Source organism: Gracilinanus agilis, chromosome X (genome assembly GCF_016433145.1).
Source record: "Gracilinanus agilis isolate LMUSP501 chromosome X, AgileGrace, whole genome shotgun sequence".
Classification (NCBI taxonomy): domain Eukaryota; kingdom Metazoa; phylum Chordata; class Mammalia; order Didelphimorphia; family Didelphidae; genus Gracilinanus; species Gracilinanus agilis.
The window spans coordinates 65,001,630-65,022,046 of NC_058136.1; the positions used below are offsets into that span (position 1 = coordinate 65,001,630).

Sequence of the window (20,417 nt, forward strand, 5' to 3'; positions counted from 1 at the left end):
AGGTGATAAGTAAAGTCACTGAAATAGATGGGATCACCAAAGGAGAAACCATTGAAACAGAAGTTTAAAGTCTTGGGAAACACCCATACTTAAATCACTGAAAGAGGAACCAGGGAAGAAAGGAGCACACAGGTAGGGTGGGAACCAGGAGAGAACAGTTCCCCAAAGGTGAGAGGAGAAAGTAGACGGCAGTGTCGACAATGGTAAATGCTACCCAAAAAATCAAGGAGGCTTAAGACTGCAGAGCACGGGGACAAATTCAGCTTGCAAGGGGTTAAGAAGTGGGTACAGTGGGGAGTGGTCAGGGAAAATGAGCATAAGACTAACATGGAATGACTGATAGGGCAAGATCTCAGAGGGGCTAAGAGGGAACATGTGGAGAGATGAGTCTTGGCATGCAGACAGAAAGGTTTGGAGGTGAAGGAGGATGAAGACCTCACGCCAGATGTCCTTAATCTTCTAGTAAAGTGCAAGATGAGGCCATCATGTGAGGCCAAAGCATCTGACAAACTCTCAACACTATTCTTACGGACAAGAAGATGAGCTGTAGGTTAGAAGAAAGTACGGCGATAAGATTCAGAATGGCCAGACACTGAAGAGTCTTTCTTACACTTGTCTGCTCTACAGGACGGTTGTGACTATCCTTAAAAGGGGAATTGGTAACGAGGGAAGTTTTAGACACGTTGATCTTGTTCGTGATGCTGAGGGACATCCATGTGGAGGTGTCCAAGTGGTGTCTGCCAGTGAAAATCCTGGCATTCAGAAGCAGAGTTCGAGACCTAGGGCTCAGCTCCCTGGAGGGCACAGGTGAAACTGAGAGAAGAGGGGAGATTCCCAAGGAAGATGAGAGAAGGCAAAAGAGAATGCCTGTCTTCAAAGAGCAAAGGAGCTAGTGACAAAAAAAGGAGGAAAAAGCGTTAGGGAGGCAGGGGAATTTATATTGCACGTATAGCCTTAACAGAGTGCTCTCCTCACAACAATCCAATGAGGCAGAGAATCAAAGTAGTATTAGCTCTATTTTAAGTATGAGTCAATTGAGGCCCAGAGAGGTTAAGTAATTTGCTTGGGTCACAAAGTGTGAAAGGCAGGATGCCAATCTCCTGATTCCAAGTCCTGTGTTCTTTCTAAATCATGCACTGCAGTAGGAAAAAATGGAACATCAAGCAATATACAGTGTCAAATGGTTTGGATAGGTCCAAGAGGATGAAAACAAACAAAATTTCATAGGAGGAAGAGAGAGTGTGGTGTATCTAGCAAGAGGCCATGATATCAGTAAGCATTTGGAGAGAATTCCTTAAGAAAAGTGGGAGAAATGGAAATAAGAGTGCTAAGGTTTGAGGAGTGAGAAAGAGAGGTGATAAAATGTAGTCAGAGAATAGAAACTACTAGTTAAATTGCATATAAGTACAACTATTTCTCACTTTAAGATGTACAAATCTTCAAACTTATAAAATAGGTAAACTGAGATGAGAGATCATAGAATCACAGAATTTGAGTGAGGAAGGATCCTGGTGGCCAGGTAGTCTAATCCATATTCAAAAGGAAATTCCACTCTAACAGAGCAGACAAATGGTTATTCTGCCTCTGCTTGAAGACCTCCAGTGAAGGAAAGGCTACTGCCTGCAAAGACAACCTATTTCCTTCTTATCGTTAAGAATCCATACACATCAAGCTTGAATTGACTTCCCTGTGCTTTTCTCCCATTGCATAAGAAGTTGAAGTCCTCTTTCTACATGGCAATCCTTTAACTACTTGCTGAGAGCAATTATATTTAACATCCCACCCTTAGCTTTGGTCAACTTTACTCCAACAATAGTGCAGTCAGTGATCTAACCTCCTCATGAATCCAGATATGACAGCTACCCTTCCCAGACTGGGCAAGCCCAATGATTAATTACTACACAATCTGGTTATTCATGTGGGTACAAATGATACTGTCAGAGGAAATCTCAAAAGCATTGCTGGGGATCATGAAGTCCAATTAGCATTTTTCTTTGAGGTTTTGCTTGAAGCTATTTTCACACTGTTGTCTTCTGCTCAGTTAATGTCTTCCCTGCCATTGTAATAATTTTTTATGGTCAAATTCTTTTTTTGTTCTTTGTTCATTTTTCTAGCCTATTTTTTTACTTTGAACTTTACATTAGAGTTGGGCTTTGCTCACCTAGGGGTGAGGAGTACTGTCCCAAGCCTCTGGCTTTTCATGCTTCTGTTTTCAGAGCCGGTCCTAGGAATCTGCAAGTTTTTGGTACTTCCAAGATGGTATGATCCTGGGAAAGGTATGGTCACTTCTGTCCTAGTCTGCACAATGTTCTTTATCCAGGAAAGGCCCTTGCTCCCCTGCAGCCACAAATGCTCAAACTCCTCTTTGATATGGAGCTGTGACCAGAGTCCCTGTTCCATTGTGGCAAACTCTCAGCATTCCTCTCTGCCCTGGATCTATGACCCAGAACTGTAGGGGCAATAGAATCATCAGTTAGTGTCAGTTGTATCCACTGCCAGCAAAGGGTCCCCTGTAACCTCTTTCTGATCAGCTGTCTGATCCTCTTACTGTCTCTGGGTTGAGAGCTTCCAAAGTTACTGCTATGCTACTTGTGTGTGGGGGCTCTAGACAGGCTTCCACATCGGATGTCACAAACTTCTCCTGCCAACCTTCTAAGTTTTCTTGGGCCAGAAAAATGTCTCACTCTGATCTTTAGCTGGCTCCAGCTCCAAAATTTGGTGTGAGGCATTATTTTAAAGTTTTTTGGTAGGGAATGTTGAGGGAGTTCAGCTAGGTTGCCTCTAATCCACCATCTTGACTCCATGTCATTCAATTTGTAACTGATTTTTGATAGTGTAGTTTTTATTAAGTTGGTGGAGCCTAACCATGAACAATGAATATCTAATTGTATGCCTTCTTTTATTTCTGCAGCTCAAGTCTCATCTCCTATAGAGACCTTTACTGCTTCCCTAAGCTGCCTCCCTTCCCATCCCCTGAGATTGTCTTGTATATGTGTATACATTGTTTCCTCTGATAAAATATAAGTCCTTTGAAGGTAAGGAGTGTTTCCTTTTTGTTTAGCACATAAGTTGATTAATAAATTCTTCTTGACTACAAGTTGGATTTGTTTAAATCCTGAGTTAGTCTTACTAAATTAACTCCAGGATATTTCATAGATCTTATACTTACTTTGAGTAGAACTTCTCTATCCTTTCTGGTTTTTTAGTCTGTTAGTTAGTATTGTGAAGAAATGCTGATGAATTTTGTTGATTTCTTCTTAAGTCATGAAACACTGATTAACTCATTAGATACTTCACTGATTCTCTGGGGCAGAGGTTTTTAAGCTGAGGTCTGTGAACTTAAAAAACATTTTTTCTTTTGATAACTGTTTTTCACTATAATTGGTTCCCTTTGTAATACTATGCATTTAATGCTATGCATTTAAAAACACCTCCTGACTATCTGCCAGAGAAAGGGTCCATGGCACACAAAGGGCTAAGGTTCTTTGCTCTGAGGTTTTCTAAGTAAATCATCATGTAATCTACAATTATAGATATTTTGGATTCTCTTTGCATATATCTATACCTTTAAATTTTCTCTTCTGGGCAGCTAGGCGGCACAGTGGATAGAGTGCCAGGCTTGGAGTCAGGAAAACTCATCTTCGTAAGTTCAAATTTGGCCTTAGACACTTACTAGCTGTGTAACCCTGGACAAGTCACTTCACCCTGTTTGCCTCAGTTTCCTCATTGTAAAATGAGCTCGACAAGAAAATGGAATCACTCCAGCATCTTTACCAAGCAAATCCAAATGGGATCATGAAGTATCATACGTAATTGAAAAAACAAACAACAATCTGTCTCTTAATCTCATTGCAAAATTTAGCATTTCTAGAACTGCGTCAAAAAATAGTGGAGAAAAGGGAGCTATACGTTCAAAGACTTTCATAGCTATACTGTATAAAATTGCAAAAAAAAAGGCTACATCTTAAAAGTCCAATGATAGTGGAATGATTAAATAAATTCTGATAATGAATGTAAATGCAAATAATTACAAGTATAGTTGGCTGCACTGATGTTCAATGTTAAGTTTTTAACAAAACATTTAGTTAAAAAATAATCATGGGGAAACCAGGCATTCTAGTTTTACCCCTCTATTTAATGGAAAAGTTCCCAGTGTTTTTCCGTTGCAAAGAATACAAACTCTTGGTTTTAAAAATATTTTTTGATTATATTAAAGAAAGGCCCTTTCTTGTCTGCTTTTTAGGGTGGTTGTTTTTTGTTTTTTGTTTGTTTTTTTACAATAAATAAGCATTGTATTTCCTTAAAAAACTTTTTTTTCTGAAACTTTTAATGTGGTTTTTGTTGTTTACATGATTCATTATCCTCATTGTTTTCTTAACATTGAACCATCCTTGTATCCTTGGTATAACTCCAACTAGGCCATAGTGAATAATTGGATATATTATTGCAGACTTTTTGCTAAAGTTCTGTATTAAAATTGTGCATCAATATTCATTAGCGAAATTGGTTAATAGTTCACAGAATATCCGAATTTCAGAGCTGGAAGGAACCTTGGTGGCCATTTAGTTCAACACATATGTAAAAAATAATCTCTTTCAAAACAGATCCTGATGGCAATCATCCAGTTTTTGCTTGAAAGGCATGATTTCCTAAGTAAATCTCTATCTTCTGCATAGCTCCACCTTGGGGAAATTTTTCTTCACACCAAGCCTAAATTTACCATTTTGACTTTCCACCTATTCCTCTGAGTTCTTTCTGCTGGGGTCAAAGAAAACACCTGAAGACAGATATCCTGTCCCCACTGAATCTTCTCTTCTTCAGGCCTTTCAACCAAACCTCATCTCAAGGCCCTGAACTTTAGAGTTAAGAACTCAAGGCCCTCATCATCTTGACTGCCCTCCATTTTCTCAAACTCTTGCCAGATGTGGTGCCCGGGACTGAACACAGAGCAACAAATATGGTCTCACTGGAGCAGGGTACAACTAGATGGTCACCTCTTTATTCTTGGAATCTAGGCTTCTTGAAAAAAAAATGTTTTTCGACCACACCAATGCAACTATCAATACTATGGAAATAGGTCTTGATCGATGACACACGTTAAAACCAGTGGAAATGCACATTGGCTATTGGGGGAGGGGGAGTGAAGGGGAAAGTAAGAACATAAATCATGGAACCATGGGAAATTTTTCCAATAAATAAATAAAGAAAAATGAAAAATAAAGAAAGAAAAGAAAAAATGTTTTTATTAGAAACTGGACATTAAACATTACTATAAGGGGCAGCTTGGTGGCTCAGTGGATAGAAAGCCAGGTCTGAAGACAGGAAGTCCTAGGTTCTAATCTGGCCTCAGGCACTTCCTAGCTGGGTGACCCAGGGCAAGTCATTTCCCGCCAATTGCCTAGCTTTTCTTCTTAAGAGTTGTTACTAAGACAGAAAGTAAGGGTTTAAGTTTTTCTTTAAAAAAAGGACTCCTGCAGAAAGTGGTATTGAGCTGAGTCCTAAAGGAAACTGGAGAGTCAGTGGTAGAAGTGAGAGAAAAGGACATTCTAGGGATAAGGGACAGCTGTGTCCTGTGTCTAGGGAAAACGAACAGTGCAAAAACCCTGAAACAAGCTCAGTCCAGCTGGACTGCGGAATGTATGAAGAAGAATTATGTGTAATAAAGAGGGGAAGGTTGGATGTGATTAGGTTGTAAAGAGCTTAAAACTCTAAACTAAGAAAGTATATTTCATTATCCTAGAAGTAATAGGGATCCACCAGAATTTATTCAATATCAGAGCAATAGGGTCAGACCTGTACTTTAGAAAATCATTTTGGCAGTTGTGTGGTAGCTGGATTGGAAAGGGAAGACTCTTGAGGCAAGGTGACTGATTAGGAGGCTCCTGAAATGGTCCAAGAGAGGAGAGATGAAGGCCTGAACAGCTCTTCAAATATCTGAAGAAAGCTATTAGCTGTCCCCTACTTGAGTTGGAGTGGAGAGAAGGGAATGTATGTGAGAGATATGGTAGAAAAGACTGACGACTGAATGCATCAGTGGGATGAATGAAAGTAAAGAATTAAAGGGGATACGGATACGGTGAACCAGTGACTGGAAGAGTGGAGCCCTTGACAAAAATGGGATTTGGGGAAGACGAGAGGGTTTGGGGAGAAAGCTAACGAGTTCTTTTTGGCCATGAGATTGAGAAATCTATGGAATAGTCACATGGAAATGTTCAGAAGGTACTTAGTTAGTGGGACTGGAGCTTGGGAGAAAGAATAAGCCTGGATACAGATCTCCAAAATGATGATGATTATATACTATATATAGTATGCAGTTTTAGTCAAACCAAGCAGAGATGGCTAGGGCATTCTACCATAGACTTCTAGCCAAGGTGACAGCAAACTATTAGTGACTATTCTTTAAATCTGACCAATTAACCAGTTTTGAATCTACCTATCAAATTCTGGCAAGACAGCTAAATGAGAAGTTGTATCTGGACCCATTTTCAATTTTTACAGAAATAAAAAAAAGACATGAATAGCTAGAAATGCAGCCAGTATTTAAGATTGGACCTACTACTAAGTAAACACAATATTACTGATTAATCTACAAGTTGTCTGCTCTATCAATCAAATGACCAAAGATTAATGCTTTAAAGAATTATGCAAAATTCAGTGTAATCCAACAAGAATTTATTAAGCATCTACTATGTGCAAAAGAGGCAATGTTGTATAAAGGCTATTGTTGAATTTGGAGTTAGGAAGACCAATGGTCAGATTCTGCCTCAGACGCTAGGTTTTTTTTTTTTTTCTGCGTATTGTATTTCTGTGTATTGGCTCTTCGGCAGAAGAGTGGTAAGGGTAGGCAATGGGGGTCAAGTGACTTGCCCAGGGTCACCCAGCTGGGAAGTGTCTGAGGCTGGATTTGAACTTAGGACCTCCCGTCTCTAGACCTGACTCTCAATCCACTGAGCTCCCCAGCTGCCCCTCAAATGCTAGTTTTGATGTCATTTACACTGGTGATTTTATCTCGCGGGTCTCAACTTCCTTGTCTGTAAAAAAGGAGTAAGAACAGCCTTGGTACCTCCCTCCCAGGACTGCTTTACAAAACTTGAAAGTATCAGACAAATATCAGCCCTTTTCTCTTTGACTCTTGGTCCCTCCAACTCCCTTCCAGGCTCAACTGAAGGGTCTACTTGGACACAAGACTACTCCTGATCCCCACAGATTTTAGGGCTCCCTTCAACCCTAACATAACTTCGGTTCAATTTCTGTGGCCCATTTCTCTCAAGTATAACATAAGCTACTTGAGAGGAGGGACTTTGCTTTTGTATTCCCACTGCCAGGCACATAGTTAATAAATGCCTGGTAAGCCGAATGGCAAACTACTGGCTGGACATAGCATGTAAACAGAGTATAAGAGTTTAAGGCTTGTTCTGTAGTCGCACTTCTCTGTGTCCTACATTAATCCCCAGATATATAGTAGGTTGTTAACATTTAAAAATGAAATTTCTCTTTCTATCTCTTCCTTCCAGCTGATGATTGTTGTCTTTCATTTATGTTTTTGTTAAAGGTTATAATTTCTATTGTGTTGTGGCCTATAAATAATGTATTTAGCATTTCTGCCTTTCAGTCAGTCAGCGAGATTTTCTTAAGTGTCTATTACATGCCAGGCACTGTACTAAGCACTGGCTAAGCATAAAGAAGAAATTCTGGTGTTATGCTGTGGTGCTAAAGAGAATAGGTATATTTCCTAAACTTGACGTTCAGGAAATACCAAAGGGAAATAATATCTAACTTTTCTATTATTTTGTTTAAATCTTTAATATTTTCCTTATTTCTCTGTTAGATTTGTTTAAATTTGAATAGGGTATGTTGAAGTCACCTAAAACTACTTGCTTGTTATGTAAGCCTTTTTGTTATTTAATGAGCTTCTCCTTTAATTTTTTAGAAGTTACTCAGTTTGATGCATATATATTCCATATAGTCACTTTAAATATAATGTAATTCCTGTTTGCCTATTTTTACTGTTGCCTTGTATGAGATCATGAATAAGAGTATGTTTTTTTTTTGAATTTGGATAAGGTACAATAAAATCCACTCTGGCTCTTCATTATTTCTCTATAAACGGGTTTTTACTGTATTTACGAGAGTTTCTTTCTTTATGGAGTGAATTGTTAGGTTTTGCTTTGTAATCCATTCTGTCACCATTCATCATTTTATGGGTAGTTCAGTTGTTAACATTCCTGGTTGTGACTATTTTCTTCCCCATGAAATCCTATTACGATATTTTTCTTTTGAAAAAAAAAAAAAGGAAAAAAATCAGCAAGTTATCTGTAGTTTGTACTGCTTAGGGTGATCAAATGCCAATCTTTTCACTTATCTTCTCCTCACCTAGCTTAAAAAGGTCTGGCCTTTTTTTCTTTTGTAATAGCTCCTCCATTGCTATAGTTGTTTGGTTTGAGACAAGTCCTTCCCCAATCCCAACCTCTGGCACAAATAGCTCTCCTCACATCCAACATACTATCCTTCCTTCTACATCTGAATAACCTAGACGTCTAGAACCCCAATCTAAGCAGGTACTAAATCCTTTCAACTTCCTCTTCTTTCCTTCTCTAAGGCTCTTGTTTTCGAGCAAAGCCTAAAGTCAAGTCAACAAGCATTTATTTAGTGTCTACAGTGTGTCAGGCACTAGTCTAAGCTCTAGGGATACAAAGAAAATCCCTGCCCTAGAGGAGCTCAAAGGCTAATAGAGGAGATAGTATGCAAACATGTACACACACACACTGACTCGGAGGTAATCTTAGCAGGAAGGCACTAGCATGAAGAGCAACTGGGAAAAGCTACTGTAAAAAGTAGGATTTTAGCTGAGATATGAAGCAAGCCAGGGAAGCCAAGAGGTAGAAGTGAGGAATGAGAACATTCTAGGTAAGGGAGACGAGTAATGAAAACGCCCAGAGTTGGGAGAGAGAGTATCTTGTACCACCAATAAATAATAAGGAGGCATAAGTGTAAGAAGTCTGGAAAGGTAGGAAGGACCTAGGTTATTAAGGATTTTAGAAACCAAACAGAGGGGTCAGCTAGGTGTCTCAGTGGATAGAGAGCTAGGCCTAGGAAGGTCTTGGGTTCAAATCTGACCTTAGATGCTTCCTAGCTGTGTGACCCTGGGCAAGTCACTTACCCCCCATTGCCTAGCCCTTACTGCTCTTCTATCTTGGAATCAATACACAGCATCAACTCTAGGACAGAAAGTAAGGACTAATATTTGGTCTTGGACGTTAAATAGGGAACTGTTGGAGTTTACTGAATAGGGTAGAGTGACATGGTCAGATCTGCACTTGGTGGCTGAGTGGGGGAGATATGCTGTGAAATTAGAAAGAACAGGACTTGGCAGCAGACTGGATTTGGTTGAGAGAGGGAGGGAGCATGAAGAGTGAGGATTTTGAGCCTTGGTGACTGTGATATCTTTGACCATAACAGGGAAATTAGGAAAAGGAGTAGGTTTTGAGGAAAAGACAATGAATTCCCCACTTTCTCTTTTTTTCCACTTATATCCTATAAGAAGGGAGAGAAATGATAGGGCATTCTACACAAAGGGTCACTTATATCGTTTGAGGAAAAACACACTCAGACCATCCTGGGTACTTGGTCACAGGAATGATAGAGGAATGGAGAAGACTGGCATGGGGAGGATCTGTGGGGGAAAAGAGGAGGTAGTGAAAAGGTGGGATAGTGCCAATGGAAAGAACATCTGGCAAAAACAGCAGTGGAGCATTTGGGTTTTTTGGATTTGGGAATTTGTCTTTTTTTAGGCGAACAGAGTGAAATGACTTACCCAGGGTCATACAGCTATAAAGTGTCTGAGGCCAGATTGGAATTCACAAAAATAGTCTTCCTGATTCCAGGTCCAACACTCTATCCACTGTGCCATCTAGCTGTCCCTGCTGTGGGACATTTGTGAAGAAAATAAATGATCTTTTCTCCTGCTACTAGGAGAGCCATAACAAACCCTGCCCAGGCCTCGGGCAAAAGCAAGAGCTAGGAAGGGATGGAAGCCAAACTTGGGTACAGCTTTCCTGATGGGAAAGATGATGTCAAGAAAATTCTATGCTGTATGGCCACCGTAGCCAATGATTTGCCACTAGTACAAAATAATCTAGTTATATTGCCAGAGGGCCTACCTTTAGGGACACACCCATTTCACATGTACACCAGTGAAAGCATCCTCAGCCAGGTGACTTTTTCCCAGCACCTTTAAACAATCTGAATTTTTAGCTTCTCTGATTTTATCTCCCAAAATTAAGCCCAGAGGGAGGTAACCACAGGTAAAGTCTTCTGTTGAAGAGAGTCAGAGAGAGAGCTGTACACACGCCAGAGACCAGAAACCTTCCGACAGATTCTGGATCCCTAGAGTGGTAAAGACTGTGTAACTGAACACACAGTTCCTCCCTGTCCTGATCCACAGCTCATCTTAGCCCCAAGGATGGCAACTATGAAGAGTCACTGATCCTCTCTTGGCCTGAGGACTTTCTGGTCCACTGACATCTCATTGTGGATGCCTGACTAAAGTCATTACATTGGACTGAGGGAGAGAGAGAACACAGGGAAGAGTTGACTCATGGCTACTACAGATCTGAGTCTCACCCTTGGGATTCAACCTCTAGTTGGTGGTGATGTCCAAAATGCCTGGCCATATCATCCTGGGGTAAAAGGAGGGAGATTTGCCCCAGACAAAACTACAGAGTTTCTAGGCCTTGTTTCTTAGGGAAAAGAGGATTTGTCCTGGCCTAGAGTAAGTATTACACTGGAGGCAGCAAGGGAGATAGAGTGCTAGGTCTGTAGTTATTAGAACCCAAGTTCAAATTTGGACTCAAGATACTTACTAGCTATGGTGACCTTGGGTAAGTCACTCAACCTGTTTGCCTTAATCTATTGGAGAAGGAAATGGTAAATCATGCCAGTATCTTTGCCAAGAATGCCTTATGATAATACTGGCAAGCTATGGCCCACGGAATGACAAAGAGTTGGACATGACTGAACTACCGCCACTGCAACAACAACACTAAGTTTCTAGACACCTAGCCTTCTAGAGAGAAAAACAGCGGATCCACTTGAATTCCTAAAGCAGCATTCCGGAGAAAAGAACAATTGTGTGGCTCTGGAGCTTTGCGAGAACACCCGGGGCAGAGTCACAGTATGGAAGGTCATTGATTTGCCCTTTCCTACTGCTCCCAAGAATTCATTTTATGGTCTTGTAGACCTGACAGCAAGGGGAACTGGCTTTCTAGCCATGCAAAGTGCACCATTTCCTTTCAGGGGAGCCTCAAACTTTAATTCATCACTCTAAATCTGGAGGCATCTAGAGGCCCCCTGAAGAGGCACGATTCACCAGAGGATCAAAGGGCATCTTGCTTTCAGTCTCAATTGTGTCATCCCTTCTGAGGGAGTCTGAACCACAGGGTAGCAGAAGGAACTGGAAGAACTACATAAGTCCTTGGAGACAAAGTTGGACTCACCAGAGAGGAAAGTAAAGTGACCTTGACTGTTTATTGGATCCTATGATTTTTTTTTTAAACCCTCACCTTCCGTCTTGAAGTCAATACTGTATATTGGCTCCAAGGCAGAAGAGTGGTAAGGGTAGGCAATGGGGGTCAAGTGACTTGCCCAGGGTCACACAGCTGGGAAGTGGCTGAGGCCAGATTTGAACCTAGGACCTCCCGTCTCTAGGCCTGACTCTCAATCCACTGAGCTACCCAGCTGCCCCCGATCCTATGATTTTTTGAGTAGTCTCAGTTTTGTTTTTTTACATTTAAAGTCCGTTCAGTATCTGGAAATTTATTGTTAGCTTAAGTACCTGCTCTCATGGGAGCTGAAGGACATTTTTACTGACATCTGTAAAAGCTGCATAGAAATGATCTCAAATCCTCTAGCATACACTGGCTGTGTGATCCTGGAGAAGTCATTTGACTTTTTAGTGCCCCAGGAACCTCTTTTAAGACTGTACGCTAGAGAACAGTTGCAGACCTGTACTGGTAGATGGAGTTTCCTCCTCTGGGAGTTCCTGACACCAGTGAAATCACAGATCCAGTTCCCATCCTTATCTCCTATCCTAATAGTAGAAACTTACACATGACCTCTATTCTGACAATCCCAGGAGGCAGCGTGGTCTAAGACTGATTAGTAGGAAATTCCCCCAAGTTGTTTACAGCCCCAAACATTCTTTAAACACATGAAGTATTTTTTCATTAGACTTTCACCATTCTTGAACACTGGCTTAATTCTGGTTTCGAATTCACTGTCTGGGGGAGCCAGGTCTACGGAAAACCAGGAGCGAGGTTCAAGGTCACAGCTTAGACAAGAAAAGCAGAATCAAAGAATTTGGGCACAGGCAAGGACAGGGCTGGGGGTGATTTCTATGGGAGGGGCCTGGAATTGGATTACAGCAAACCAAACACTGTGAAGATGTGGTGCTGATTTTTTAAAAAGTAAAACAAAAGAATGTGATGGCAACACAAATATAATGATTATAACCTTGAATGTAAATGGATCAACTGAGCAACAGAATAGATCAGGGAAAAAAAGATGAAGTCACTGTTCAAGAATCATGAGAATCTAAGCAACAAATAACTCATGTGTTTAAAGTGTGCGTTTGGCCAGTGAAAATTAATGGGATATCTTCATCAGGCTACAGAATCGGAAAGACGACTCTATTTGCCAGCTTAAGGCTCCTTTTGTACAGGGCCTTTCTTCAGAAAGCTCAAAGAGAATGTTTTGCATAGCATTTCCCAGATTTATAGGATCTCAGATTTAAAACTGAATGAGACCTCTGCCATTACTTAGTCCAGCCCCTTTGTTTTAAAGATAAGGAAACTGAGTCCCCAAGAAGTCATTCAGGTAGTAAGTGGAAGCAATGGGATTTGAACCCACTGGATCACACCACCTTCACTTCATTTGTCTTCTTATTAAATGTATACGACAGGCTCTCTCTATTTGGCGAATGGAAAATCTGAGACGGAGACAGGTTAAGTGATTCGCACTAAGAGCCATAATCAGCAGGTGATTTGCCAAGTGATACTTTCTCAGATGCCTAGCAAGTACATGGTAGGCGCCAGAGCTTCAGGGGCAGGAAGCCTAGACCTGGCACATCCTGACTATAGGACCTTGGGCAGTCACTTACATTTTCAGTGGCCCTCTCAAGTCTCCAACACGAAGCTACAGAGCAGGTGCTGACTTACAATTGTAGGTAAAGGGAATGTCTTGACCACAAGCTTAGGAGATCACGGGTCTTCTCATAACAAAGCCACATGTATCTTAATTGCTACAGAATATGAAAAACAACAAGGGATTCTTTTGCTTCTTGCTTATTTAAGGAATTTTCTTCTTTTGAAATAATTTTGGAACACAATTTGTCAGAAATCAAAACAACAGAAAATCAGATGTCATAGCAGATAGCTTGTCAGAGACTAGAAATTAGGACTGGATTCTTCTCACAACTTTAATGAGGCATTCAGTACTTGTTTTTGTGTCTGATGAAACAAAAGACCTTAAGCTGTGATTAAACTCTGGGTGCTGGGTGTGAAGGCTCCCACAGGCCTTTGGTATTATTTCCTTCCCTAGTCTAGTTTATCCTTGAATCGCAAAAGTATCTGAAAAGTACAGGACCCAACCTTATAAGATGAAATTAAGAGCAACCAAATTGAAAAGTGCAATAGGAAAGAGGTGAGAAGTTTTGTTAATGAAGACAATAAATTTCAAGAACTCAGGAACATTCAGTCTTCATCTATCAGGTTAAATATTGAATACAAGTCATTCGTGAAAAGAAAAACAACCCCCCAAAAAACATGAAGAAGCACCACTTGCCAAAGCAAATGAGATCACAGAATCACATTTAGACAAATGTGACCTATGGTTATTTATGCCTCTGAAGACAAGGCAGGTGGTTGAAGGGTCAGACAAAGTTTGACTCTGGTACTCACCTTGGCTGGAAGTAATCTATCTCCCCCTCTTCTGATCTTTTTCTTACCACATTGTTTGTACATTTACTACACTTTCCCATTCTACCCTGCATCATACCCATCTGAATATCTTTATCTCCATGTGCAAGAAGCTCCAAGTTTCATATAATGCTTTTCGCACATAGCAGCTACTGAATTTTTTTTTTAAAGAAAATTAACAGGGGCAGCTGGGTAGCTCAGTGGATTGAGAGTCAGGCCTAGAGATGGGAGGTCCTGGGTTCAAAACCGGCCTCAGACACTTCCCAGCTGGGTGACCCTGGGCAAGTCACTTGACCCCCATGGCCCACCCTTACCACTCTTCCACCAAGGAGCCAATACACAGAGGTTGAGGGTTTAAAAAAAAATGTAAAAAAAATTGACTTAAGAACCAGTTACAAAAGATCAGATCCACTTTTTAAAATGGAGAAGCAATTATTTTTAAAATGATCTCTTTACCTGGTAAGTGTGTACTCCCTGAGTCCTGAATGCAGGTTCATGGCAGAAAAAGTACCTATGCATCCACGTAATCGTTTATCTCGGCCAATCTTCCACGTAACAAACAGCGGGCTGTAATGAGAAACAGAAAATACAGCTTACAGAAATATTCAACTTGACTTTACAAATATTTTCCCCATCCAGCTTCTGATAACAACTGTTATATGGTTCATATGCAGTCTTTCACATGCAGATAAACTGCGTTGCAATGTCATCAGTTAACCTAAATGAAACTTACTGAAACAATAAGATCCAACTTGGAAGCTGGAAGGGACCTGGGGGTGGGGGCAGCTGACTCCACACACACCTCAACAGCAGTTGCCTCCATAGCAAGTGGTCATCAGCCTCAGGCCAAAGGCCATTGTGCTTACAGACTATTCTAGTCATTCACCTGAGATTGGTGGTCATGAACCTAGAGCAATTCCTTTTGATGTTGCAATTTTATATGTCTTTATTTGAGTCTGTACTCTTGTGGCTTACATGCTGTTTTTTCCCCTCCTTCATAATTTATTTATTTATTTATTTGGGTTTTTCCATGGTTACGTGATTCATGATTTTCCCACCCCTCTTCCCTCCCCACTCCCAGAGCTCACAAGCAATTCCACTGGGTTATACACGTTTCATTCTTGCAATAGAGTCATCTTCTAACCCAAAATGCCAATCATATCCCCATTGAACCATGTAATCAAGTAGCTGTTTTTCTTCTGTGTTTCTGCTCCCACAGTTCTTTCTCTGGATGTGGAGAGCGTTCTTTCTCAGAAGTTCCCCTGGATTGTCCAGGACCACTGCATTAGAGCAATGCTTCCTTAGCATCTCTAGTGGCCCGCTGAAACTCTTCCTTAGCAGGAATCCAAATTCTTTTCTCTTAAGACGTAAAGCCTTAGACCTCCTTTATCCTGAGATTTCAATGCTCTGGCAGCTATAAACGAGCTCTTCTGTCTTCCACACTCTACTATGCATCAAAAATTAATAAACAGGGGCAGCTGGGTAGCTCAGTGGATTGAGAGCCAGGCCTAGAGACGGGAGGTCCTAGGTTCAAATCCGGCCTCAGCCACTTCCCAGCTGTGTGACCCTGGGCAAGTCACTTGACCCCCATTGCCTACCCTTACCAATCTTCCACCTATAAAGTCAATACACAGAAGTTAAGGGTTTAAAATAAAAAAAAAAATTAATAAACACTTCTTGAATACCTACGGTGCACCAGGAATCATGTGAGACATTGAGGATATTAATGTAAAGAATGCAGTAATCCCTGTCACAAGCAAAGCTATTACTCAGATAATAGTGAGTGGCCTTAAGTCAGCACTGGGCCCTGTGGCCCTAGGACCAAATCACTAGGTCTCCCCAAGTTCCACTCTCCGAGACCAAACCTACTCCATCATGCTAAACCCAATATGAGTTTCCCTCCCTCAACTATTATTCTCTTTATCTTGGCTTCCGTCCCTGGTACACGCGGCTTAACTCCATTTCCATAGGTTGGGCTATGGAGTTGCACCTTAGGACCATGGAAACAGGCCACCTTTCCTTGTTCTGAGATCCTGATACCTCCTCACTACTCAATGACACGCTGATTATTTGGGCCCTGGCCTCCAAAGCTTGATCTAAGAGGCTATAAATGTTATATTACACAAAAACATTATAAAAAATGATTTATGAACAAAACTGCATGAGGCATTTGCTATATCGACCAATTGATTCTCATATCTACCTACCATTCCTGCTCAGGAATCAGGCAGGGTTTACAATGGTTTTGTGAAGAGCTACACAAATGTGCAGATTTAAGGGAAGTTGTATGTAATATCCCATATTTAGGCACGCCGGGAAACTTACACGAACGAGACAATTGCATCCAACCACAAAGGGGAAGAAAACCTCGGTCCGGGACTTTAAAAAAGAAGATACCAATAAAAACAAAATACATTAAACAAGTTCCGAATAGTATATTTTAAAAAATACAGTTTTCAAAGTGCTACTTAACAATAATTAAAAACCATAAAGTACATTGAAATTCGAGTACTCCTTTTTACATGAATATGACTTTATATTCAGAGGATTTTTAAATTTTATTTTTATTGTCACACAAAAACCTACTTCCACATTGGTCATTGCTGTAAGAGCACACTCATACATAACCAAAACCCCCAAATAAAACCGTGAATACACTGATGGGAAAGCCAACTGCAACCATTCTTTCTGTGGAGATGACAGCAATCCCCACCAGAAGTACTTCGAGATCGTCCCAGATCACTGCATTGCTGAGAGTAGCCAAGTTTTCAGAGATAATCATCATCCAATGTTGCTGTTACTGTGTATAATGTTCTTTCTCCCCGTTGTGCTTATTTCGCTCCGCATCAGTTCCTGCAGATCATTCCAACTTTTTCTGAAATCATCCTGCTTATCATTCCTTAGAGTGCAAAAGTATTTCATCACCGCCGTGCACCACAATTTGTTTAGAATGTGTTTAGGGAAGGATTTTTGAAATACATTTCATTGCTTTTTAATTTCTTTTCAGATTTTCGCTGCATTTGGACAGGCATTATCTACTTGCTGCTCTATAAAGCAATGGGTGCATTTGACAGTTTCTTTCCTGAATATATGGGCATGTTTGAGTTACGCACATGCTTTGAAACTGTTGGAATAAGGGAAATGACTAAAACTCTGCAGGTAAATCTTGGAAAGTTACATGGAAAAGGTGAAGTTTTGAAAAGGACTTAGAAAGAAGACAGGAATGATTTGGGAAAACCTTGTACACATAGAACTTATCCTGGACATTCACCTCTGTAGGACTCGATTTCCTCATCTGTAATATGAGTGGCATGGACTAGATGATCTCTGTCTCCCTTCTAGTTCTAAAGTCCTTTTATCTGAATCTTCTCCACCCTGTGGAATTGATGGAGGACCGAGTTAGGAATTGTAACTCTTCTCCCCGCGGCTCCCATCTTCAGCAGAGCATTATATAGGCTAAATCAAGCCTTCTAAATCCAGACTACATAGGGTTAGTCTAAATGAGTGGAAATGGAGAACTAAAGAAGCTCTTTGACAATTCGTTCTTGTTATTTTCAAACGTGTTCTATGTAAAAACATGTTAGCGAGTTATCTCCAAGTACAAGTCCTTCCAGAAATCTATTTTCACGACTGTCTCATAGATTTGCAGGATAATTTACAGGAAAACAATGTTAAAGTCTTGAAAAATGTTTCTAAGTAGGTTAAGCACCTAAAAGCCTTTTTACAGGAACATCTTTGAGCTTGAGATCAATTAGTAAGGAGGAAAGCATTATTTTTCACTGAACTTTACAAATGCTTGAGTAGACTGTGTGTGCACATATATGGATGTCAGAGGCATCTGTAGAAACATAGGATTAATTAGGTCTTTGTTCTCAGGCATTAAAACGTAAAGAACAGTTCTGTTCTATTTGGAAGCCATTTTGCACTTTAATCTCGACAACTTTTAGGAAATTTCAAAACAGATTACACTGAAGGATTAGTCTGCTCTGCTCGCTGCATGTCTGTAGTGTTCATCAGGTGGCACGGAAATAAAGCACCCTTTTGTCCTCTAAAAACGTCCACTTCGTGGTGACCTGGCCAACCTATTACTGCGAACACGAGGCTCTGTCAAGAAATATCTTTTACAAAAATTCTTCCTCTTGGCTCGTTCCTTACAGAGAAATTATACTGAGGTCAAAGAAGTAAAGTTACAACAGCAGGACAGCACGTTCAGCAAAACTATGAAGCATTAGCCAATGAGCACTCCTTTTCCAGCAAGCCAAAGGCATAATGACATCTGAAAAACAACCAAGAAAAATATAAGATGGAAGAGGGCAAGACACGAATGAAGAGGCAGCAGCAAGTCGTTCAGCTGTCTGGAAGAAGGATATGGAAAAAGGCATATGGAGACTGAACAGGTCCAACAGAGGGTGGATTGTAGAGGGTCCTGTATGTCTGAATGGCTCAATTCAGTTCAACGAATATTTATGACGGGACTCCCATGTGCCAGACACTGTGGTCAGCACTATGGGTACAAAGACCCAAGTGAATCAGTTCCTAACCAGCAAGTATTTATTAGGCACCGAATGCATGCCAGGCCCTGTGCCCGGTGCTGGGGATACCAAGACAAAAAAGGCATGGCCCATGCCCACAAAGGGCTCAAGTTCTATCCGAGGCTACGGCATGTATATAGAAAAGTGTAGATCCAAGGTAATAGGGGTGGGAGCACAGGAGGCTAGCACTGATACTAACAGCTAGCAATGGTGGTGAGGAAAGAGCTCATGTAGGGGGTGAGCTGAGCCCTAAAGGCCACTAGGAATTTGAAGAGACAGGGGTAAGGAGGAAGTGCATTATAGGCATGAGGCATAGCCTCTGGCAAAGGCAAGGAGACATGGTGTGGAATGCCATGTGTGAGGAAGACCAAGAAGGAGTAAGAAAAAGGGAATAACGTATAATCAGCCTATAAAGGAGAAACAGAGCCAGGTTGTGAAAGTCTTTAAATGACAAACAGAAGAATTAGTATTTGATAATAGAGGCAATAATGGTCAGCCTTGTGCTTTAAGAAGCAACTAAGTGTGGGTGCAGCTGGGTAGCTCAGTGGACTGAGAGCCAGGCCTAGAGACGGGAGGTCCTGGGTTCAAATCCGGCCTCAGACACTTCCCAGCTGTGTGACCCTGAGCAAGTCACTTGACTCCCATTGCCCACCCTTACCGCTCTTCCACCTAAGAGCCAATACACAGAAGTTAAGGGTTTAAAAAAAAGAAGCAGCAGCAGCAACTAAGTGGCTCAGTGGAGCTCAGCCAGGCCTGGAGTTGGGAAGTCTTGGGTTTAAAAGTATCCTCAAACATTTCCTAACTGTGTGACCCTGAGCAAGTCACCTAACTCCCATAGCCTAGCTCTTATTGCCCTCCTGCCTTGGAATGGATGCTTATTGTTGATTCTAAGATGGAAGTTAGTAGTTGTTTGTTTGTTTGTTTTTTTAATATACTCTGGCAACTGGCAAAGTTGGAGAATGGATTAGAGGGAAGGGGTGGGGTGGAGTGCGACAGGCCTAGATATGGAAAGAACCAGCAGGTGACTACAACAGTTCACTTGTGAATTCCTGAAAATCTGCACTAGGCCAGTGGCTGTACAAGCAAAGAGGAGACAACAAATTTGATAGATATCAAATTTATCTATCTATCTATATCTATCTATATATCTATATATCTATATCTATATGCACACACGCACACACACACACACACACACACACACACACACACACACATATACAAATATATACATACACATGGGGAGGGGGGAAGAGTCAGACTACAGCAGAGCTGCAAACTTTGATGACCAGAAGGCTGCTGGTGGCACTCTAGATAGAAAAGGAAAGTTAGGAAGGAGAAAGATTTTTATTTGTTTGTTTTTTACAAGGGGGGAAATGGTGTGGGAGGAGAGAAGGAAGAAAACACATCATTTAGGACCTGTTGAGTCGGAGATGTCTATGGAACATTCTGTTTCAAATTCTTACTGTAGAAGACATTCCAATTTTACTTAGTGAGCATGAGTGAGTCAATGAAGGTTTCTGGCAGTGGCAGGAAGGGAGTGACAAAATTCACAGAAACCAATTAGCAAGTGATCACAATAGTAGAGGCAAAATGTGGTGAGAGCCTGAAATACAGTGATGGAAGTATGGGTGGAGAAATGAGATATATTGGAGAGGTCAACTGCCTAGAAGGAGAATGTGAGCAGGAAGTTAAGAATCTAGGATGACTCCAAGGTTATGAACTTCAGTAAACCAGGAGGAGGATGGTACTCTTGTTAGAAATAAGGAAGACTGGAAGAACAGTCAGTTTAGGGGAAAAGATCATGAGTTCAGTTAGAGGCGTGTTAAGTGTGAGGTGCAGGCAGGGTAATCAACTGAAGCTATCCAATAGGCAGTACAAAATACAAGAGTAGAGAACTAGAGAAAGGGCA

The 20,417-nt window shown here is 41.0% G+C and overlaps 1 protein-coding gene across 1 annotated transcript in view; it reads right to left on the reverse strand.

Moving 5' to 3' along the window:
- AMMECR1 (AMMECR nuclear protein 1) overlaps positions 1–18,241 on the reverse strand; it is a 63,811-nt gene extending 45,570 nt beyond the window's left edge. Inside the window, exons 1-2 of the mRNA XM_044682883.1 lie at positions 18,165–18,241; positions 14,430–14,540 (exon numbers count right to left, since the gene is read on the reverse strand). Coding sequence (XP_044538818.1) covers positions 14,430–14,540; positions 18,165–18,241 — 188 coding nt within the window. The remainder of the gene's footprint in view (positions 1–14,429; positions 14,541–18,164) is intronic.
- Between the last annotated feature and the right edge of the window lie 2,176 nt (positions 18,242–20,417).